The 25,325-nt window shown below is 33.4% G+C and overlaps 1 protein-coding gene across 2 annotated transcripts in view; it reads right to left on the bottom strand.

Moving 5' to 3' along the window:
- Positions 1 to 24,902, bottom strand: part of PROZ (protein Z, vitamin K dependent plasma glycoprotein) — a 32,127-nt gene extending 7,225 nt beyond the window's left edge. The window contains exons 1-6 of one of the 2 annotated variants that reach the window (XM_074299569.1): positions 24,791 to 24,902; positions 23,291 to 23,454; positions 16,203 to 16,227; positions 14,691 to 14,804; positions 2,430 to 2,561; positions 1,565 to 1,650 (exon numbers count right to left, since the gene is read on the bottom strand). In XM_074299569.1, coding sequence (XP_074155670.1) covers positions 1,565 to 1,650; positions 2,430 to 2,561; positions 14,691 to 14,804; positions 16,203 to 16,227; positions 23,291 to 23,454; positions 24,791 to 24,899 — 630 coding nt within the window. In that variant the 5' untranslated portion in view covers positions 24,900 to 24,902. The remainder of the gene's footprint in view (positions 1 to 1,564; positions 1,651 to 2,429; positions 2,562 to 14,690; positions 14,805 to 16,202; positions 16,228 to 23,290; positions 23,455 to 24,790) is intronic. The other variant, XM_074299570.1, reaches the window with a different exon arrangement.
- Between the last annotated feature and the right edge of the window lie 423 nt (positions 24,903 to 25,325).

Raw genomic sequence — 25,325 nt, 5'->3', positions numbered from 1 at the left:
CCCTTTGGCAGTTTGGTGAAATATGTGGATTATTTCTCAGAATGATACGTTAAAAATAATAAGATTACAACAGAAGCCAATTATATTGAAACAAAGATGTAAGGGACAGCTAGACGGCACAGGGAATAAACCATCAGCCTTGGAGTCAGGAGGACCTGAGTTCAAATCTGACCTCAGACATTTACTAGCTATGTGATCCTGATTGTCTCTCTAGAAATAAATAAAGATGTAGTTTTCTTCTCATCTAAATTCAGACTCCCTAAGATCTACTCAGGAAAGCTTTGGAGAGGGGGATGGTCTATGGAGCCCAATTAAAGAATACCATGGGCTAGGTGAACTCTAAGGCTCTTTTCATCTCTTAATTCTATGATTCTATAGAATTATAAATCATCTTCATAGAAGGGAATCATTGAAGTCATGGGAATAAATACTAAAAGGTGGGGGGAGAAATAGAGAGAGGATGAATGATCAAAAAAAGAACAATTATGTAAAAGGGATTAGAGAGATAGGAAGAGAACCAAAATAGGACATCTACCTACCATGCTTGACTATGCAGTACACATCCCTACGTTGAAAAAATTCCTATCTTATTAAATAGGAAAACGTCAAAGGATTTAAAAGACCATTATCACATGGCAAACTACAATCACTTGACATTGTATGGGAACAGCTAAAGGACATTGTGATTGCAGACAATATTAAAAGGTGGAAAATCATCAAAAATTTACTTCAGCGTCATTTTTGTCACACACACATATTAAGTGGATATTACCTTATTTTATTCTTGGGTAGAATACATTCACTGAAAGGTACCAAACTCGGAATTTAGAGGATGTCTTAGTTGAAGGGGGGAAAGCACTCAAAAGTTTAAGTGATATGGACATTGCCTCAACATGCTTTTTTTGAAGTAAAGAAAAAAGATCTATTAAAACTATATTATGAAGTACAGTCATCAAAACCATTTGATATTGGCTAAACAATAAAGTAAAGGATCAGTGGAATAAGTTAGGTACATAACACACAAGAGTTAACAACTACGGTAAACTAATGTTTGATAAACCCAGATTCCAGCTTCCTGGAGAAGAACTCACCATTTGACAAAAATTGCTGGGAAAACTGGAAAGTCATATGGCAAAAATTAGGCATTAACCAACATCTAACATCCTACACCAAGATAAGGTTCATGATTTAGATATGAAGGATGATACTATAAGCATATTAGGAGAACCAGAGATAGTCTACCTCTCAGATCTGTGAAGAAGGAAGGAATTTAAAGCCAAAGAACAACTTACAGATGATTATGAAATATAAAATAGGAAAACTTGGTTACATTAAATTAAAAAGATTTTGCATAAAGAATCCCATACAGCTAAGATTAGAAGGGAAGCAGAAAGAGATAGAGAAAGAAATGCCAACCATTCCAGAATTTTTGAGAAGAAAATCCCAAATGGGTTTCACAGAATGGTACATGTTGAAGAATGACTTATCGTCAGCAACACATGTGAATACACACATAACTACACACAGGATCTTTAATGTTTATTAAAAATGGTTTTACATTTACCTGCCATGGAAAATTTTGGAGAGTCAGTTGGTCATCCTTCAATGTCACGTTACTTTTAGATCTGAGGATTCCACATGCACACTTTTCTTCAGTAAGAAGAACATGAAAAACATGAAGAAAAGTCATTGAAATCTGTATGAAAGGTAAATTTCTTATGTTGTTATAAAACATTTATTCATTAATATTTAAAATCTAATATTGATTTTCACTCATTCTTTTATAGGATCTAGACAATATTAGTCATAAAACTTCAAGGAATTTGTAATTTATATAATATGGCATAGTGTAATGTAATATATTGTCCCATAATAAATATAATAACAATAATAATCAACATAATAATCAGTAGAGTTTGATGGATTTTACCCTTTTTTCCATCATGAAACTGAAGTTTGCTGACTTGGTATCCTTCCATGAGGAAAGATAGTTTTTCCTAACAATAAAATGGGTCAAACTTTATAATTTTTAGATCATCATTTATGAAATAGAAGGGAAAAACCTTGGTACATACAGATAAGAAATTATCTAACACTGTGGTATCAAACTCAAATTAAAACAAGGGCTGCTAAACCATACATAAGAATCATTATAGGTTACATACTGACTTAGTTTTAAAATGGAATGTTATTGTTATCTATATTTTATTGTATTTTTGTTTATTTTGTTAGTTATTTTCCACTCCATTGTAATCTGCTTCAGGCCATGCTTAGGAATATTGTGGGCTGTATGTGGCCTATGGTGCATGTTTGACACCTCTGGTTTAACCTGTAGTACTAAAGTTTGATTGAGTCCATTTTTTCTTTTTTTTTTTTTTCATTTTTGATTTTTTCATTTGATTTTTTTCATTTTTGATTTGTATACTTACCGTTTGGAATACATGATCTGAGATCCTTTCCAAGTTTATAACCCTTTGCACAACTGCACATAAAAACTTCCTCTCCTGGGTGACAAAAATGGTCACATCCTTCACTTCTCTTGGGATGACATTCATTTTTAACTGAAATGGAAAAATCACAAAAAAGTAATGTAAGCATGGAAAAGAAAATCTCATTTATAATCTCGTTATGTCCATTTTCTCAGATTTTTTTCCTCTTATATCTTCATATAACCATTTTTAGGACACACAGAACACAGAACACCCTCCATGCTGGAAACTAAGCCCTACTTTAACAAAGATTAAAGGAGCTGATTTGAGGGGGCAGAGCCAAGATGGTGGAGATGACACACGTCATCTTCTCTACACTCTGACCTTCTCTACAACTCTCAGACTTATTAGCAAATCCAGCCTCTGAATTAGTTCTGGACTGGCAGAACCCACAAATATTGGGAGTGCAACAAATTACCAACAAAAGATTATTTTGAAGATCTCCAAAAAAGGTCTGTTTCAATTGGAAATGGGAGGGAGGCAGCAAAGCATAAGCAGTTGAGCAAAAATACCAGCACAGACAGTGCAGAGTCCTCTGGTGGTGCAGATTCCATGTGGCAGAGAATCTACGGGGAGGAAACAGACGGAAACTGATGTAGGCAACCAGCATAAGCAGCTGAGCACAGATGCCAGTGCAGACAGTGCAGGGTCCCAGGATGGTGCAGACTTTGCATGGGGGACAATCTACAGGGAGGAATGTGCAGGAAGTAATCTACAGCAGTGTTGGGCACTCTGCCCTGATTGCAAGCCATAGATCAGCAGAGAAGTTATAAAACTTCCAACACAAACACAAAAGATCAATAGCGAACTCCAAAATGCCAGAATCTCCTGGGACCTGGCCACACCCAACCAACACCAGGAGTGAATCAGCACTGACCCAACCTCCCAGCAGCCACTTATAGAGCAAGCTTCTGCTTGTAGAGGAAGCTTGGAAAATCTCTCCTGCCCTAAAAGCAGACCTTAATTAAAAAAAAAAAAAAAAAAAAAAGAGTAAAAAAGTGAAGAGGACTCTGACAATAGACAACTTTTATGGTGGAAGAGAAGAACCCAAGGAGACTAAAATCACTGGTATTGGCTAAGAAATAGAGAAGTTCATCAGTGGAATAGGTTAGAGTCACAGGACAAAATAGTCATTGACTATAGCAACTAGTATTTGAAAAACCCAAAAGCCCCACCTAAGAATTCACTATTTTACAAAAACTGCTGGGAAAATTGGAAACTAGTATGGCAGAAAGTACCACACCTAACACTGTATACCAAGATAAGGTTGAAATGAGTTCATGATCTAGACATAAAGAGTGATACTATAAACAAATTAGAAGAACATAGGATAGTTTACCTCTCAGATCTGTGGAGGAAGAAAGAATTTGTGACCAAAGAACTAGAGATTGTTATTGATCACAAAATATATAATTTTGATTATATTAAGTTAAAAAGTTTTTATACAAACAAAACTAATGCAGATAAGATTAGAAGGGAAGCAATAAACTGGGAAAACATTTTTACATTCAAAAGATCTGAGAAAGGCCTCATTTGTAAAATATAGAGAGAATTGACTCAAATTTATAATAGTTCAAGCCATTCTCTAGTTGATAAATGTTCAAAGGATATGAATAGACAATTTTCAGATGAAGAAATTGAAACTATTTGTAGTCACATGAAAAGGTGCTCCATATCACTATTGATCAGAGAAATGCAGTCCTGTCATCTTAGTCAATATGATAATGAAGAATGTTGGAGGAGATGTGGTAAAACTGGGATACTGATACATTGTTGGTGGAGTTGTGAACAGATCCAACCATTCTGGAGAACATTTTGAAACTACGCTCAAAAAGTTATCAAACGAAGTTACCCTTTGATCCAGCAATGTTTCTACTGGGATTATATCCCAAAGAGATTTTAAAGGAAAGAAAGGTACCCACATGTGCAAAAATGTTTGTGGCAGCCCTCTTTGTAGTGGCCAGAAACTGGAATCTGAGTGGATGCCCATCAACTGGAGAATGGCTGAATAAATTATGGTATATGAATGTTATGGAATATTATTGTTCTGTGAGAAAACAACCAGCAGGATGATTTCAGAAAGGCCTGGAGAGAATTACATGAACTGATGCGAAGTGAAATGAGCAGAACCAGGAGATCATTATACATGGCAACAAGAGTATATGACAATCAATTCTCATGGACGTGGCTCTCTTTAACACTGAGATGATTCAAACTAGTTCCACTTGTTCAGTGATGAAGAGAGCCATCTACACCCAGAAAGAGAACCATGGAAAAAAAGTGTTGTACACAATATAGCATTGTCATTCTCTGTGTTTATATTTGCTTGCATTTTGTTTTCTTTCCCAGTTTTTTTCTTCCTTCTTGATCTTATTTTTCTTGTGCAGCAAGATAATTGTATAAATATGTATACATATATTAGATTTCACATGTATTTCAACATATTTAATGTGTATTGGATTACCTGCCAGCTAGGGGAGGGGGGTGGAGGAAAGGAGGGAAAAATTTAGAACAGAAGATTTTGCAAGAGTCGATGTTGGATAAATTACCCATGCATGTGCTTTGTAAATAAAAAGCTTTAATTAAAAACAAAAAAACAAAAAACAAAAAAAAAAAACAACCCAAAACCAAAGAGTTAAAAGGCTAGGAAAATGAGCAGATAACCAAAAAAGTTTCTGGCCATAGAAGGCTGCTGTGGTGACAAGAAAGATCAAAAGACACAGTCAGACAAGATAACAAAGTGAAAGCTCCTACATCCAAAATCTCCAAGAAAAATAAGAATTGCTTTCAAGCCACGGAAGAACTCAAAAGGAATTTTGAAAATCAAGCAAGAGAGCCACAGGGAAAATTAGGAAAAAGAATTGAAAGAGGTGCAAAAGGATATACAAGAAGCTATTAAGGAGAAGAATGCCTTAAAATAACAAAACTGGCCAGTTGGGAAAGAAAATACAAAAGCGCACTGTTGAAAATTATTCCTAAAAATTAGAATTGAGTAAATGGAAGCTAATGACATTATAAGAAATCAAGATACAATAAAACAAAACCAATAAAAATGAAAAAAAATAGAAAAAAATGTGAAACATGTCATTGGAAAAACAACTGACCTGGAAAATAGATTTAGGAGAGATAATTTTAAAATTATTCATCTATACAAAAAAGTTTGGATATCCTCTTTCAAGAAATTATGAAGGAAAACTGTCCTGATATTTCTAGCACCAGAGGGTAAAATAAAAACTGAAAGAATCCACTGATCACTTCCTGAAAGAGATCTACTGAAAATTTCCATGAATATTACAGCCTAATTCTGGAACTCCTAGGACAAGTAGAAAATATTACAAGCAATCAAAAAGAAACAAAGTATAGTGAAGTCACAGCAAGATAATAAAACATTTAGCAGATTCTACATTAAAGGCCTGGAGGGCTTGGATTATATTCCAGAAAGAATACAACCAAAAATCATATATATATAATATATATATAGAAAAACTAAATATAATTCTTGGGAAAAGATGGTAATTCAATGAAATAAAGGATTTTTAAGCATTTATGATGAAAAGACAAGAGCTGAATGGAAAATTTGATTTTCAAATACAGGACTCAGGAGAAGAATGAAGAGGTAATCAGAAAAGTGATATTATAAGAGACTTAATAAGGTTTATCTGTTTATATTACTACATGGGACAAAGATACTTGAACCCATTTAGAATTTTCTCATTATTATGGCTGTTTGAAGAAGTATAGATACACAGAGAGCATAGGTATGAGTAGAATATAAAATCATAATATCTACAAAAATGATATTAAGGGATGAGAGAGGAATGTACTAAGAGAAAAGGAAAGGGAGAAGTGGAATGCAAATTATCTGTCATAAAAAGAGGCAAGAAAAAGCTTTTACAGTGGAAGGAAAAGGGGGAGGAGAGAGTGAGTGAGTAAACCTTACTTTCATCAAAATTGGCTCAAAGAGGAAATCACATATTTTTCAATAAGGGTATAGAAATTCTTCTTATTTAGAAATAAATAAGAGAAAATAGGAAGGGAATAAGAAGGGGGAAGGGTGATAAAAGAGAATGTCAGGGAAGGGAGTGGTCAGTAGTAAAATACTTTTGAGGAGGGACAGGGTAAAAGGAGAGTGAGAATAGAATAAATGGGGGAAAATATAGTTGCAATAGTAATTATATAAAGCTTTTTCTTTTCTTTTTTTATTGCTTTTTATTTACAAAACATACAAAACATATTACAAAACACAGGTAATTTTTCATCATTTACCCTTGCGAAACTTTCTGTTCCAACTTTTCATCTCCTTCCCCCCCCCCCTTCCCTAGAGGGTAGATATCCAATACAAGTTAAATATGTTAAATACAACATATTTATACATATTTTATACAGTTATCTTGCTGCACAAAAAAAGTCGGATTTAGAAAGAATATAAAAACAAGCTGAGAAGGAAAATAAAAATGCAAGCAAACAATAACAGATAGAATGGAAATGCTATGTTGTGGTCCACACTCATTTCCCATAGTTCTTTTACTGGGTGTAGCTGGTTCTCTTCATTACTTAACAATTGGAACTGGTTTGAATCATTTCATCTTCCATCAGATTTGATCATCATATAGTATTGTTGTTGAAGTGTATAATGATCTCCTAGTTCTGCTTATTTCACTTAGCATCAGTTCATGTAAGTCTCTCCAGGCCTCCCTGAAATCATCCTGCTGATTATTTCTTATAGAACAATAATATACCATAACATTCATATACCACATTTTATTCAGTCATTCTCTAATTGATGGGCATCCATTCAATTTCCAGCTTCTAGCCACTACAAAAAGAGCTGCCACAAACATTTTTGCACATACAAGTCTTTTTCCCTTTTTAAAGATCTCTTTGAGGTATAAACCTCATAGTAACATTGCTAGATCAAAGGGTATGCACAGTTTGATAACTTTTTGAGCATCGTTCCAAATTTCTCTCCAGAATGATTGGATCTGTTCACAGTTCCACCAACAATGTATCAGTGTCCCAGTTTTCCCATATCCCCTCCACCATTGGTCATTGTCTTTTCCTGCCATGTTAGCCAATCTGACAGATGTGTAGTAGTATCTCAAAGTTGTCTTAATTTGCATTTCTCTGATCAGTAGTAATTTGGAGCACCTTTTCATATGGCTATAGAAATAGTTTCAATTTCTTCATCTGAAAATTATCTGTTCATATCCTTTGACCATTTATCAATTGGAGAATGGCTGATTTCTTATATATTAGAGTCAATTCTCTATATATTTTGGAAATGAGGCCTTTATTAAACCTTTGACTGAAAAAACGTTTTCCCAGTTTATCATTTCCCTTCTAATCTTGTCTGCATTAATTTTGTTTGTACAAAACCTTTTTAATTTAATATAATCAAAATTTTCTATTTTGTGATCAATAATGATCTCTAGTTCTTCTTTGGTCACAAATTCCTTCCTCCTCCACAGGTCTGAGAGGTAAACTATCCTATATTCTTTTAATTTATTTATAATCTCATTCTTTATGCCTAGATCATGGACCCATTTTGACGTTCGTTATCTTGGTGTATGGTGTTAAGTATGGGTCAGTACCTAGTTTCTGCCATACTAATTTCCAATTTCCCCAGCAATTTTTGTCAAATGGTGAATTCTTATCCCAAAAGTTGGGATCTTTGGGTTTGTCAAACACTAGATTGCTATAGTTACTGACTGCAATAGTAATTATAAAAAGGAATTTTGAAGCAAGTTTCTCTGATAGGCTTCATTTCTCAAACGTAGAGAGAAATGAGTCAAATTTATAAAAAAAAATAAGAGCCATTCCTCAATTGATAAATGATCAGAAGAAATGATCTCATGTATATCATTTGACCTAACAATATCACTACTAGGCATGAATACCAAAAGAGATTTAAAAAAAATGATCTATACATTCAAAAATATTGGTAGCAGCTTTTTTTCTCAGGGTAAAAAATTGGAAATCGAGGGGATGTCATCATTTGGGGAATAGCTGAGTAAATTGTACTTTGTGATTGTCATGGAATATTATCATTTTATGGGAAATGATGAGCAGGATGCTCTCAAAAAAACAAACAAACAAACAAACAAACCTGAACTTCCTCCAAATAACTCAAGAAAAGTAGAATGTACTGTATACAAAATAATAGCAATGTCCTGGGATGACCAGCTGTGAATAAGTTTGCTATTCTCAGCAGTACAATCATCCACTACTACTCTGAAGGAGTTATGAAAAATTCTGCCCATATTCAGGGAAGAAACTGATTGTGTCTGAATACCCACTGAAGCGCTCTTTCTCTGTCTCTGTCTCTGTCTCTCTGTCTCTCTCTCTCTCTGTCTGTCTGTCTCTGTCTCTCTCTCTTTCTGTCTCTGTCTCTGTCTCTGTCTCTCTCTGTCTCTCTGTCTCTTTCTCTGTCTCTCTCTCTGTGTTTTTAACTTTATCTTTCTTGAGTTTTTAAAAAATTAAAGTAGGAGATTTATGTTTTCTTTCACAATATGAAATGTTTTGCTTAACTTTATATATGATTTCTTAATGGGGCCGGGGAGTAGGAATAAGAAAAAGAATCTGGAACTCAAAACTTTTAAAAACAAATGAAAAAAAGTGTTATAAATGTAACTGGGAAAAAGATTAAATAAATAAAATTTAAAATAAGATAAAACCATCTACTTTTAAAGCAAAAACTTATAGATTTTTCTAATTAATTGTAAAAATAATTTTGAACATTTTTTTTAATTTTGAGTTCCAAATTTTTTCCTTTCTTCTTTACCCTCTTCTCTCTTTAAGAACCCAAGCAATTTGATATAGATTATTATAATATATGTTTAACAGAAATATTGGGAGAGTTAAATAATTGATAATATATTCAATATTTATTTTTTGCCTTGACCACTATTCTTAGTCTAAAAGAGATTTCCAGGAATTAGAATTCCTAAACTTTTCTCTTTGTGTATTCCAGTACACAATAATATAAGTGGTGGAGTGAAAAAAAGTACTTTATCTGAAAACAGAAAGTCAGGAAAATTTGAATTCAAATCTGTTCTTAGATACAGCCTAGCTTTTTGGCCCTGAACAAGTCATTGTACTTCTCTTGGCTCCATTTCCTCATCCATAATTACACTTTCACAAGGTAACTGTGATGATCAAATGAAATAACATATGTAGAGCACTTTGTAAATTTTAAAGCATAAGATAAATACTAGTTATCATTATTAAAATTCCTTAATTGTTTTTGAAGCTCCTAAGGTGTATTTATAATACTTAGGGTTTATAAAATACTTTACTAACACTTAGGGAGCTAGCCCAAGTATTTTTATCTCCATTTTTCAGATGAAGTTTAGAAAGTACCACTGACTTGTCCAGGCACAAAATTAGCAAGTAAATGGCAGAACCAAGACTTGAACTCATGTCCATGCTTTTTCTATTCTACCACATTTCCTAATGTCACAGTAAGGAAAAATACACAGAACAATATGGAATGCTATTGAAAGGCCAAACAGGCTGAAAATAATTTTTGTTGTTATATTGTTCAGTTGTTTCAGTCATGTCCAACTCTTTGTGACTCCAGCTGGGGTTTTCTAGACAAAAATACTGGAGTAGTTTTCTATTTCCTTCTTCAGCTCATTTTACAGATGAGGAAACTGAGGTAACTTAAGTGAGTTATGGAGGGTTACACAGTTAATAATTGTCTGAGGCCATATTTGAACTCAGCACTCTATCTATTATACCACCTAACTGCCTAAAAATCATTTTAGTAATAAAAGAATAACAAATCAGATTTATATATAATACTAGCAATCACAGCAACTAATGAGCCACAATGATATACTAAACTTAGGTAAATAGTCCGTTTGATCTCTCCAAAAATGACAAAGAATCTTCATTTCTATATTTTAATATATACCCCAAAGTGCACCTGTACACTTTCTTTTGTCCTTTCATTCCTTGTTTCCTCATTTCATTTAGGATTATATAAATATCTACAAATCTGAATTCAGTTGCTCATTTTTTCCCCATTCCTTTAGCCCGGTTCCCACCTAAAAGTAAAATTATAAATAAATAGAAATCATAGACCTTCATGGGAGAGATAATCAATTAACAGACTTCTTAAAAAAAAAAGAAAAAGCACCATGAAAAATGAGCTACTTTCAATGGCATCATCATTCAAAGTGATATTCTTCCTCAAATAATCTTATTTAGTCGACACTGTAATTTTATTGACAGAGGGAATTCTCAGCAAAGAAATCACTTTTGTCAACCCATATCAGCAATCACTCTGCAAATTATGATTTCAAATTGGTGCACAGTGTTCTGAGAGATTAAGTGATATGCCATAGTCACAGAGCAAGTATGTGTCCAAAGCAGGACATGATGCAACCCACATTTTCTTGACTCCAAAGTAGACTCATATCTACTACAACACTATGTTCTGAATTTAGGTCATAGACTTATAATGTTTACATCAAAAAGAAACCTCAGAAATCATCTGTCCAATCCTCCAATTTTATAACCGAGGGTACAATACGTACAACATTAATTTAAAGGTTATAGAGGGGTGGGGACTGACTGGCATTCTGATATTTGTGGTTCAGAAGGATATGGATTTCCTCTCAGCCTGGAATGTGATTTGAACTATCACAGTCTTTGATCCAGAAGGAGGATTTAAGTCACATCCAGGATCTTTGAAAAATATGTACTTTATTCAAAAGAACAGAGAGGAAGGAGTAAGGGTAGCATGAATTAAGCCAGAGTAGCAGCAGTGGATGAGATGGTATCCCCAGTCTCATCTGGAGCTTAACCAAAAGGAACTGGAACAGCACCAGGGAAATATGGTTAAAGAAGAAATAAAGGAAATATAAGCTACATGTAACAGGGAAGCAAGAGATTGAGATGGATTACAAAATTCCTGCTGGCTAGAACAAAGTATACCAAAGCAGTGATGGAAAATTCCAAAAAGTCTACTTTCCCCAACTTCCTCTCTTATATACTTTTTACACTGCTTTTACCTGAACACTACTTGTATCCTGATTTTGCTTCATATATAAAGAAACCAGATTTGGGAATAATGACTTGTCTTGTATACTTCGTTCATTCTGGGGAAAGGAGAAATGCTAAGTTGAAATTCACAAATTCTAAATTAGAGCAAAAAACCAAATTTAAAAAATTTTCCTAACTGGAGGCTCTGAACTAATATATTAATCTTTTTTCATCTGATATAAATTCTATAAAATAACCAGGAAAGAGACTGGGAAAACCTGAGAATTCTTAAATTATCTCTTGGCACTTTAAAAAGTTAAGAAAATTAACTTAAAAATTTTTTATAAACTTCAAAACCTTAAAAATTTTAAATTAAAAGATGTTTAGGTTAAAAGCAAGCTAGTTATTATACAGGATGTGACTGATTAAATCTTCTGAAACAAAGAAAGCCCAGAAGAAAGTTAAACCAATGTCTAGGGAAAAGATAAAATGAAACTTGGGAATCATACAGCTTTGCTTTTCGATGGGAGGAAGAATAGAAAAGGATCGAATACTACTTGGCCACCTCTGGCCTTCACAATAACACCCACTGGGGTTACATAAGATAATTTCTTTTTATTCTTTCATATAAAAATGAGCAGTTTACTATGCCTTCTTGCTGCATTCAGAGTGACCTTTATTTCATAGCAAGCACTCCCACTGTAGTCATTGTAAATGTTATAGAAAATCCTTATGCCAAAGTAGCTCTCCTTTCTAAGAGGGTCAGACTACTAAAATATATTACTCATAATGAAAAATAATTTGCCTTATATTTTATGTAAGTTTATAATCTATGAACAGAAATTAACATCCAAAACAAGGAAGGTGATGCTAAAAGATATCCAGAACATGCTAGTATTCATTATTATTAATTGTTTGTAGTTCTGTTGTGAAGATAATAATTTTGTTTTAATATAGCTCATCTTTTTTTTTTTTTTTTTTTTTTTGCAAAGTAATTGGGGTTAAGTGACTTGCCTAGACTCACACAACTAGTAAGTGTTAAATGTCTAAAAATTAGGTCCTCTTGACTTCAGGTCTGGTCTATCTACTTTGCCATCTAACTGCCCCTTCATATCACTTTTACTTATATTGTTTTCATATTGTTCAAGGAATCTTAGTTTCTAAAAGGAAATGAATGCAGAGATATGGCAGAAATAGCTTCACTTCTACCTATGAGTTCCCATGCACTTAAATTAGATTAGGGATCTCCCTAACAGTTCTTCCATCTCCTCAAATACCATTACATTCTACCTCAGTTATTCAGCAATAATGTCACAATTATCCACTTTTTTGATCAGAAAATCTGAAAATCTTCTTGTCTATAATTACCTCCTAACATTCCATCTTTTCCCTATTCCTCATTCCCTCTAGGACTTATTCCTCACCCTCAAAGCAACCTCCTATTCTTCCATCCTCTGAGTAAATACTGCTCGTCTATAACTTTTCTAACGTCCTTTCCCAACAGATCTTATAGTTAACCAATTTACCATTACACTGGTCTCTACTCTCATGTACTCATCACTAATCCTATTGCTGCTCAACTCTTGTTGAATTCTAGCCTTGGATTATTCTCACCATCTGTTTTTCTTTACAACTATTCAAATGCATCAGAATGGAGTTTGAGGAAATCAGGCAATTTTAGCACAGTGCCCTCCAATATATATGCTTAATAGATGCTTGTTGTCTTTCTACTAGTGTTATTGAAATGTAATCATCAAAATTAAGCACCTCTGTCTGGTAGCACAATACTAGAGGTTGGTTTTTATTTCCTACATTTCTTTTGCTTCTTTTTCTTTTCTTTTCTCTCTTTCTCTATCTCTTTGTTTGTTTGTTTGTTTGTTTGTTTCTTTATCAATGCCTATCCATTCCACTAAACAATATTTTCATTAGCAATTGTTTCTACTAATGGGAGGTCAGGGAATGGATTCTGCTTTCTGAACTTCTCCATAGCCCTTATAGAGTTTCCATGGCCCAAAAAGACAATCGATATAAGAAGTTAGAACTTCTTGTTTCTAAAGTCAACTTTCCATCCACTACAAATCACTATCTTTCATTATATATCTCCCTTAAGGCTTTAATTAGCTCCACAAAAATCTTATTCAAGGTGATGGCAGTTAGGACTATAGTATATAGAGTGCTAGGCCTGGAGTTAGGAAGAACTGAATTAAATTACATCTACTGCCTGTGTGATCCTGGATAAGTTACTTAACTGTCTTTGCCTCAGTTTTCTCATTTGTAAAATGAGCTGGAGAAAGAAATGGTAAACTACTACAGTATCTTTCCAAAAAAAATCCAAATGGGGTCATGAAAAGTTGGACCTGCCTGAAATAGCTAAGCAGCAACAATATCCAGGATTATTATTATAAGGATCAAATGTGATAATATTTGTAAAACACTTCCCAGATTCTAAAAGGCTATTATAAAATGCTAGCTATTATCGTTACTAGCAGAAGAAATAATTGCAAAGCATATTAAAAGATACAGTTAATAAACACAATATATATGTACCCAATTGAGCACAGAAAGAGGAATTAAGCTGGTAAGATTTAAGTACAAGTTTATATTGTGATCAATCACTTAATTTGCACTTCTGCAGCCAAATAATGTCATTTTGTGACATTATGATGAGATGTGATGATTTATTAATGATGTTATTGTGAAATAATATTGGTAGGGAAAATGTCATTTGGGTTATGTTTACATTTTATTGATACTTTTGATCCTTCCTTCTTTCTACTCTCCCTCTCTATATATAGAGTAGGTACTCTATATATTCAATAATCAATATATTATAATCTATAAATTATATATATTTTGCATATAGAGTACAGCCCATATAATAAGCATTCATTTCTGCTTATTACTCAAAGTGACATCCAATAATCCTGGATGTCACTAGAAAAGGAACTGCTTTGGTTTTGTTATAAAATGAATATAAGGCTCACCTAAAAAATAAATTGTTGATGAGCAATGGTAGTGAGTTTCTAGACTGGGAGTTCCCTAGAGGAATCAAATTATAGCTTCTTACCAAAAAAAAAAAAAAAAAAAAAAAAAAAAAAAAAAAAAAAATCTATGACAGGAAGAGAATGGGGAGGGAAAAGAAAGTGAATTAGAGTTGAGAATATCCCTAATAATGTCATCATGAAAGGAAGAAAATTAATTCATGGCTCTTACCATATTCACAATTCACTCCCTCAAATCCTTCAAGGCAGCTGCAAATGTAGCTTCGAATGTTACTCAGGCACACTCCATTGTTTAGGCAGGGCTGGGAGATACAAGGAGTACCAGCTGTGGGAACATTAATGAAATACCAGAGAATTTAAGAACTGCAAAATATTTATGAAATATAATTACCTATGATAAAGGGTACTATTCCCAATGTCATTTTACTTTCAACCTCTACTTTAGATAGTACTATTATGAGAGCATCTAAAAACTGGCAACCTTGGCAAGCTTAAGTTTTGACTCTTGGACCCAGTCTATCTATTCTCTGGATGAGATTCTTCAGTGAGATAGCCAGAAGACAAAATTAGAATATAGTAGAACCAGAGGTGAAGAGTAATTAAGGCAACCAGACACAGAATCATAGATGGAAATGAAAGGGTCCTTCATGGATATCTAGTTAGATAGATATGCTCCTTCCTGCTCCATCCCATAATAAAGATGAGAAAACTAAAATGTGAAAATCTTGAATTTTGCTCTTTTTTGCTTTTTCCATTCTTAAGCCCTAATGGTATTTTTTTAGTATATTTTATTTTTCTAAATTCAATTCAATAAACATTTATCAAGAATTTATACTGTACATTGCACCCTAGCATACTGTGTCTATGAAGACAAAAATATAGACCTTGCCTTTATCTTCTTTCTTTTTTCCTCCTTCTTCATTTTACAAATTCCTGCTTTATTATATAAAACTCCTTTCTGACTCCATACTTCTTTCCTAAATTGAGACTGATATATACAAAACTGCTTCAAGAATGGACAATGCAGGGGAGAAGGGAAAACAAAAATTGAACCTATGAGGGCCGTTGCCCTATACTTAACTCCAAGTCTACAACAGATTTTCTTTCTCTCTCTCTCTCTGATAACATCAAATCAGGGGCTTCATTACTAATAAATAGTTGGGCTTCCTTAGGACCCCATTCATGGATACAAGATTCATCCCATTCTATTACTGTGACTAATATTGGTGGTGTATCTATTACCATGTCACTTTATAGGTAATATACCACCTAGAGTCTGAACTGTCTCCTCTTGAGTCATTTCTGGACGATTTAGAAGGATGTAGAACAGGTGTGAACTTTTTGTTGCCAGTTATTTTGAAGAATACATTCCAACAACTTCAGCATTGTGTATGATAATCCAAGAAGTCATTAGAGAGTGAAGGCTAGATGCTTCTATGACTCTTTGGTTCAGTTCTTCAATTTTCGCCATTTAGAAGGACATTTCTTCCACTAACACAGACTGAACATTGTCTGTAATTTTGTAAGTGATCTTCAAAGATCTTGACCAAAAAATTTTTGTTCAGTCTGGGGATGAATTGTGTCATAACACTGCTAGTTATGTGACCTAGGTTAAATTATCTTTAATTTATCTTTTTCAAGGTTGGATTCCCTACAATTTCTTTCTATTTCTAAAATTCTGTCAAGTAAAAGTCAACAAGAAAAATCAAAGAAATTCACTTACCCATATATTGGTTCCAAAATGAATTCTGTAAGATAAAAAAAAAAATCAAACATTTAAAGTGGCAGTTTCTCCCTTCTAGTCTCACTTCCATAAAAGCATATATTTATTAAAATATTTATTAAAACATGTGCCAAAATACCAGTATGACAAAAGTTCAAATCTAGCCTCAGATATTTACCACTTCTAGTTGGGTGACCCTGGAAAGTCATTTAACTTTTCGATTGCCTCAAAACAAACAAAAAAACAAAAAGCAATTGGCCTGGAGTCAGAAAGACTTATCTTCTTAAATTCAAATTCAAGTTCAGATAGCCATGTCACCTTGGGCAACTCACTTTACCCTGTTTGTCTCAGTTTCTCTCATCTATCAAATGAACAGGAGAGAAAAAAAAATAGCAAACTACTTCAGTATTTTTGCCAAAAAACCTCCAAATGTGGTCATGAAGACATGAATAAAAAATGACTGAAAAGCAATTGGGTGAAATGTACTCACATTTAAATTTAAATTTTCTGTATCATTAACACTTTTTGAAATTCAATCAACAGAACATAAAACAAGCCCTGATTTATATCATTTGGTGACAGTGCTCATGATGAAATCTGGCAATGAAAACGAAGATTTCTCACATAATAGTTTTAAAAACTGAAGTGATTGGGAGCAACTAGGTGGCGCAGTAGATAGAGAACCAGCCCTGAAGTCAGGAGGACCCGAGTTCAAATGTGACTTTAGACACTTAATACTGCCTAACTGTGTGACCCTGGGCAAGTCCCTTAACCCCCAATTGCCTCAGTCCCCCCCCCCCCCCAAATTGGAGGAATTGAAGCTTTCATTGTTCATCCTTTGGCTTTGCCTCTTCAGTTGATGACTACTAACTAACTAGTTTAGAATGAGTCTATTTCAACAAGAGACAATATGTTACAAACAACAAGAGAGCTACTTTTATACCCATTCCAATTTTTGAAGTGGTTCACGATCTGTAAAGAATCACGGTATTTATACTCATCTTCACAGAGAAATTAAAACAATGATGAAAATCCTCCTTTTGAAAGGTGAGCTGCTTTCTCTCTGGGGAAGAGGGAAATAAGGGAAGAAGGGAGAAAAAAAAATTGGAACTGAAAATCTTACAAAAATGAATGTTGAAATCCATCTTTATATATAATTGGAAAATTAAAATACTATTGAGAAAAAGGAGAAATGTGAGCCACAGGGCTGCTTCAAGGGGATCTGGCAAGTCTTGGGTAAAGTGTGCATCCCTCCTCCCTCCTCCTCAAATTTTGTTTCTTACGCCAGACTATATATCTCAGAATTTAGGACTCTTTGGTGGGCATATACAATTACTTTGTTTTACATTCTGTTACAGGGTTTTGTAACAGCTCAGCCTTTTTCCCATGATTCAATAAATACTAGCTATCACAGTAGTTTGCAGATATTAGGTGCTTCATTAATGTTTGCTGAATGAATATTCAGTTTGCTGCCTGGCAACATTTTAAGAACTAATTCTGCAATTATTTATCATTCTTTGGGTCTATTGCCTTAAACAGATCTGAACTGGCTTCCCTATCACTGTGGTCAAATTCCTATGGTGCTAGGCTGCTAAGAGCTAGATTTAAAGGGAGATAACAATTATTCCTAGGAAGAATTTCTGGGTCATAGTTTGTAAGAATCATTTGTTCAAGATGTTTAGGGAAGATACAAGATAAATAAGACTTGGTATCTATCTACTAAAACAGTTTATAATCTGTTAGGGGCAATAAGATCTACACATTACCAGTTATTGCAGAATAGAGGATATAATCAATGTACAACTATTGTGTAAGTGTATTTGCTCCTATATGGCTGTCCAGTGCTGGGCCTGGAGTCAAGAAAACCTGAGTTGAAATCTGATCTCAGGTACTTATGAGCTGTGTTACCCTGGGCAAGTCATTTTACTTTTTTTTTTTTTTTTTGGCCTGTTTCCTCATTTATAAAATGAACCAGAGAAGGAAATGGCAAATCTTTCCAGTATTTTTGCCCCCCAAAACACCAATTGAGGTGAAGAAAGGTTGTTCACAACTGAACAACCACTATGTGAAAGAAGTCACAAGTCACTGAACAGATTACGAATATCCTCCAGGGGAAATGTGACATGGATGTGAAATTCAACTAAGATTACAGGATTTTAGCTTTGAAAGTCAGATGCTATGCTATTTAAAACCATAAAGAACTGATTACTGGTTCTGTCATTTAATCTATAAGGGGATTTTTGAAGCTGAGGGGTAATTTGTGTGGAATAATATATATGAAAACAGGTATAATTTACCCTGTAAGATAGCCTCAGAAAACGACATTATTTTACTTGCCCTGGTTGAATAGTAATTAGTGTCAAATGACAAGAGGATGATTATTTTTATTTGCTTTATCACCAGCTAAAATTCAAGGGAAAGAGCAAATTAATTTTTAAAAAGGCTCAAACTACGAGGCCTGATATATAGTAATTTGTTGGCAAGACTTAAATATATGCAGATATTATAGATATTAGATTAAATTAGTCTTCTTCCTTGACTCATATTATGTTTAGAAGTTTATTTGTAATAATAATAACAGGTGACATTTATATAGGCTTTAAGATTTGCAAAATATTTTAGATTTAGATACACATGTATTTCCTCATTTTATTCTCATGATAATCCTGTGAAATGGGTATAGATGTTATTGTTCCCATTTTATAGATAAAACTCAGGCTGAGAAAAGTTAAATAATTGGTAAGGAGGTCATCCTAGCAAGTGCTGAGAATGATATTTGGACCCAGGACTCTCCTAACTCCAAGCTTTATTCTTTTTTTATTAATAATATATGAAACTTTCTTTTCCCTTTCTGTCTGATGGAAGAAAAGGAGGAGCTGGTTGGGGATGTAACCAGGTTATTATCTCCATTAAAACTGGACACCCTTCCTGTGACTTATCTGGCTGTTGGTGTAGGATTAACTGAAAAGGAAAAATCCAATTTAAATATTGCCTTTTCTATAAAGCCTTCTATGATTCCCACTGGCCAATAACACTTTTCCCTCTAGCATTTTACATATCATTTTATATTTCAGTTTTCTGATATCACAGATATCTCTGATGTATCTATATAAAATTCCCACTAGACTAAGAGCTTCTGGAGGGCAGGATTCTTGTCATAGTTATGCTTTGTAATTCTCCTAATGCCTACACTATGCTCTCCATATAATAGACATTTAATTTTTGTCGGCCTGAATTGAATTGGACTTAACAGCACTTTGGAAAAAATCCCAAGAAATATCATGAATTCCAGAATTAGTGACTAAATTTCATAGATGGTCCTGGTCAACAGAAGAAAAGATTTATTAGGATATTATTAGGATAAAATTTTATTTTTATTAGGATAATTATTAGGATAAAACACTAACTCAATCCTAAAGGGCATTGCAATCTAGGAAAGCCATTTAAAAAGAAATCTGCCTTCAACTCCCACGCCTGATATTGGTGCTAGACTTAGTTTGATCACCTGAATGGCTTCAGTTCAGGTCAGAACTTTTGAATTCAAGAAATTCACCACACCAAGCCTATAAGGTAATATTTTCTAGTATGGATAGTAAAAAACATTTTTCTCAGACATGAGATTATCAAAGCCAAAATAGATAATTTTTAAATATAACAGTAAAAGAACCTTTGCACAAGTTAGCCACTGCAGTTAGAATCAAAATAAGATGTATTGGAAAAAAATATTTGCATTAAATCTCTAATAAAGGTTTGATCTTCAAAATCTATAGGGAACTAGTGCAAATATATATGATCAAGAGATATACCCAAGCGGAGGAACAGTTTTCAAAGGAAAAAATACAGGCTATTAACTATCATCTGAAAAAAATTTAAATCACTAAAAATCCCCAGGGTTATTCTCAAATTCAGCTGTGAAGGAGATGAACATAATTTGTCTCTTTTATTGGTATCCTAGCAACAGAGATAGATGGAGAAAGAGCAATACCAAGATAACCTCAAAATAAAAGAATAGCAATGGGGGTTTTTGTGTTTTGGTGATTTTTTTTTAAACTACTTAAGTGAAAAACTCTGGATATGGAACATTGTATATTCTATGTGAGTTAGTTAATGTTGATTGATTTTGGTGAACTGCTTTATTCCCTCTCTTTTAAAAACCTTTGTTATTAGGAATGACTCTCTGGGTAAGGGTGGGATATATGGAAATTAAAATGATTTTAAAACAAATCAATTAAAAATAAAAAAATGAAGTTGGGGAGTAGGCCCTTAACCTAAAAATCTAAAACTCAATTAACCTTCTAAGAAGTCAATTTGAGCTACTCTATCCCACTTTAAACCTCAGGTCTCCAATCTCTAAATGAAGGAGTGAAGTAATCAACAAATTCTTTCTATAGCAAGATGTACTACATCTAGTTCTGATCTCTGCTAGATCATTGTTATGCTTTCATCATGAGCACTGCCACCAAATGTTATAAATCAGGGCTTGTTTTTTGTTCTGTTGATTGAATTTCAAAAAGTGTTAATGATACAGAAAATTTAAATTTAAATGTGAGTACATTTCACCCAATTGCTTTTCAGTCATTTTTTATTCATGTCTTCATGACCACATTTGAGGTTTTTTTGGCAAAGATACTGAAGTAGTTTGCTAATTTTTTTTCTCTCCTGTTCATTTGATAGATGAGAGAAACTGAGGCAAACAGGGTAAAGTGAGTTGCCCAAGATGACATGGCTATCTGAACTTGAATTTGAATTTCTGACTCCAGGCCAATTGCTTTTTGTTTGTTTGTTTTGTTTTGAGTTAATTGAGAGTTAAATGACTTGCCAGGGTCACCCAACTAGAAGTGGGCTAGATTTGAACTCAGGTCCTCCTGACTTCAGGGAAGTGCTCAATACACAGTGCCACCTAGCTGCCCTCCAGGGTAATTGTTAAAAAAAATTTCATTATATTCCTCTGTACATTTGTGATTCTACTTGCTTAGGGTTCTGAATATACTCAATTCTTTTTTTAAAAAAAATTTGTTCCCAGCCCTTCTGTGACAGCAAAGTCCTTCAGGAAGTTTGACTGATTTGAACGTGCAATTTTTTCTTTAGTGTTGAACAGTAATTTAATGATGTAAAAACAACCATAAAATTTCATCTTGCTCTGAATGTCAGTATAAGATCCCTTCCCCCACTTTTTTCTACCATTTTTCTTTTCTTTCTTTCTTTTTTTTTTTTTTAAAGGAGGCAGAGTTTAAAACTCTGAAAAACTCATTCAGATTTATGTCCTAGAAATGAAAATTTTAACCTACATAAAAGAGTAGAACTGATGATCAAAGACATGTCATTTGGCTTATTTCAAACACTAGTTTACATAAAGCCTTTCCTGATCCCCGCAAATGCTGGTGTCCTCCTCCCCAAATTACCTTGTATTTATGTCTTATATGCATATATAAGTATATATATGTGTGTGTGTGTGTGTGTGTATCTGTGTGTGTGTGTGTGTGTGTATATATATATATATATATATATATAATATATGTATATATATATATATATATGTAATATATATATATGTATATTGTATGTATATGCACAGAAGCACACACATATAGTGCTAAGTATTGTGGTCAAGGCTTAGCACAGCACCTGACATATAGTAAGACATTTAATAAATATTTATTCTTTTATATGTGTGTATGGGGTGGGGGGGATGTGTGCACACATAAATACACACACATACTCTCTCTTGGCCTCTTCAGAGCAGAGCCCAATTTCTTTTGTTTTGTATTCCTCAGGATCCAACACAGTGCTTAGTATATAATGGGCACTTAATAAATGCTTGTTGATTGATAGATGGAAGGAACTATTTAAAAAGGTATTCTGACAAGAAAGGGCATAAATGGGGGATATTTTAAAAAAATACACATAATTTGAAATCTAGAGATCCACTCTCTATGGTGTGTGTAGTTTTTTTTTTTTTTTTTTTTTAATTGGGTTTTTTTGTTTCTTGTTCTTGTTTTTGCTTTTCTTTGCTTTTTGGTTTTTTTGGGGGTATTTTGATAATAAATCAAATTACCTGAATTATAATGAACCCAGAAAGCCTCCAGAGGAAAACACATGGGACACAGTTTTAGAACACAGAGAACACATTTTCAGACTTTCATAGGACACACAAATATGCCTTATTCCTGCCTCTGCTTTATGCTATCTTGACAGGAAATAAGAGTTGCAAATATCCAGGGCCCTTGCAAGGGAAATCAGAGCAGCACACTGCAAATTTCTCGTAACCACAAGTGAACACAGCCCGTTTCACATAAGTTCACAGCATATGGACATGTAAGGAAGTCAGAACTCTTGGAAACTTATTAAAGCATACTTTGTAGTAACAAGATAGAAACCTTGATTCAGAATGAACTTTTAAAATAGTTTTCTCTGACTTATATAGAAGCAAAAATCCAAAGCGTAAATCAAATATTGTACTATCAACAACCTGAAATGTTCTCACCTTATATTCTAATTAGGCTAACTTTACTATTACTGCCTTCCAGTAAACTAGGGAGTTGTTTAAAATAAACATGCCCCCTGATTTGACTTGTTCCAATGCATACCTGGTCACACGTGTCAAGGAAATATAACTAATCCAAACAGTAAATCAAGATGAAATTTTTATGTAGGAGTTTAGTTCTAAGAAATGTTATTTTGTTCTCAAAAATGAGTTGACCTTTTTGAGACAAGTAGACTTTTCTGTTAAACATATTGATTTATAGCACAACAGGGAAAAATCTATTGCTATGCATGATGTCTAAAGCTACTGATACCACTAACTTGCCAAGTTCGGAGGAAACATTGCTATACTGGAACACACTTGGGCTTTGCTCTCTCTCTATGTATTTATGTTGAGTGTGATTCTGTGGCTGACCAATTAAAAATTAGGATCTCAAGTACAGATCCTTCAGTAAGTCACCTGATAATTTGTTGGAATAGTGGAAGAAAGTGTTGACCCTTTTATAAGACATAACTAATTAAATTTTGTTCCTTTGACACCTGGAATTTCTGCAAGATAGCAAAAGGTGAAATGATTAGAAATGGGGAAAAAATGTAGTACATACAGTATTTTCATTGTTTTCAAACACTTCCCTTGCTTCTTCATAAACACATATTTCTTCAAAGCATTCTCTTTCCAAATTTCCCTTTAAAATCTCCTCCAAAATAAAGGTTCTGGCACGTTTCGCTCTTACCATAACTTCATTTGCTTTAGAAGCCGGCCAAAATACTGGAAAGCAGGGCAAGAAAGCAGGTGAGGTCAATACTCAAAGCGATCATTCAAGAATTGTTGGATCTCTGATTTTTAATAAGTCCATGATATATAGATGTTTTAAAAATAAAATAAAATCCTAGAACCAAATGACATTTGTGCTGATGCAAATACCCTTTTCATTTATTTAAATTCATTTAAAGAAAAGTGAGTTTGTACTAAACATGTCATAAATTTAAAATACCAAGGAAATATTCCTGACTCTGACAGTAACTAGCTTTGTGACCTTGGACAAGTCTCAAAATTTTTCTTTAAGACCATTTCTATAATTTAGTATGATTAGTGTAACTTATTTTTTATATTTTCTTTTCAAAGTGGATCTCAGTTTCCACATCTATAAAACGAGGAGTCAACTAGATTTATCATTTGAAAAATTTTCCCTTTCATTATGAATTCAACAAGCATTGCCATTTCAATTAAAAAACCTGAAAAATGGATTGTATATATGAAGCTATTGCACTCTTCTTAACATATACATTTTAAATATACTTATTTAATTTAACAAAGTTGTGTGTATCCTTCTAAATTTCTTTCTTTACTCTTCTGTATAATTCTTAGATTATCTAATCAGATTATTTAAGTATCCTATAAGATCTTTGACTTCTAACATCTTATAATTCTATTTTCAGTGAAATTTAGCTGTATTTAATTTCATGGTAAATATGAAATGTATAATAAGAGATTTGTAATGTAGAAAATTGATCTTATCTTATAATCAGTATCATTTTCTTTCAAATGAGATTATTTTAATCACTTCACTTATTGAAATAATAACCATTGAAAATATTTAATCATTTTGGTGAACTTATTTCTCCTATTTGCTTTTCAAAGTTAATAAATTGTGAATTTAACAGTCTCTCCTTTCTTCTTTTCTTCATTTTGTTATTTTTTGTTATTTTATTATTGTAGAAAAGTACACTTAACTTTGGCTCAGGTAAGTTCAGTAATTATAAATGCTTAGAAAAGAAAGTCTCTTAGACCATTTGGGAGAGAGGGAAAATGGCAGATCATAAAAAATACTTCTTATTCTTCTACTGCTTAGGCTATCATTATTAGACGGAATTCTGGATAATTTTGTTTCAGAGACTTTAAAAGGGGATGTCAGTGAAATTGATATGGAAAATGAAAGAGGGAAAAAAAAGATCCTTTTAGCAATGATAAAAGACAGTGTCCTGTCTTTTTTGCTCCTTGAAAAAAATCACTACCTTTCAGATCTGCTTCTAGGTTGTCTCAAAAAGGCCATCAGTACAATGGAAAAATGAAAGTAGTAATATAGTAGAATCAAATGTCGTACCTGACTGCTCTGACTGATGGAGAGAGAAGGCAAGGAAACATAACTGCAGCATCCAAAAGCAACCCGCCATTCTGATAGTCCAGGCTAGTTCAATGGAATACAGCGGCATACCACTGGGTCTTTCAAAATAGTTAAGCAAATAAAGAATGTTAAAAGTTCAAAGTTCACTGCCATGGAGGTGGGAGGGAATGAGGGAGGAAAGAAAGAAGACTTATGTCGGCTGGATGATTAGCCAGTTATCTCTTGACTATCTCCAGATAACTATGGACCTTTGTCTATATGGACCAGGCATTTCTTTATCTAGAGCTCATTTTGCTCTCATCTAGAAACTCTGGAAAATTTTAGAATACAACTCAAATCTAGCTCAAATCTAGGCCTTCACAGATATGGGTCAAAGAATCCCCAGCATTTAGTGCAAGCACTAAATTTAACAATGTATATATTGAGAACAGGACAGCTCTTTATTCTATCTCACAGAAAATGCAGAAAATATCTTAATGTCTCACAGTAACCTATAAACATGCAATTATTTTCT

The sequence above is a fragment of the Sminthopsis crassicaudata genome, chromosome 3 (genome assembly GCF_048593235.1).
Source record: "Sminthopsis crassicaudata isolate SCR6 chromosome 3, ASM4859323v1, whole genome shotgun sequence".
Lineage (NCBI taxonomy): Eukaryota > Metazoa > Chordata > Mammalia > Dasyuromorphia > Dasyuridae > Sminthopsis > Sminthopsis crassicaudata.
This window is presented reverse-complemented; position numbering and strand designations above follow the sequence as displayed.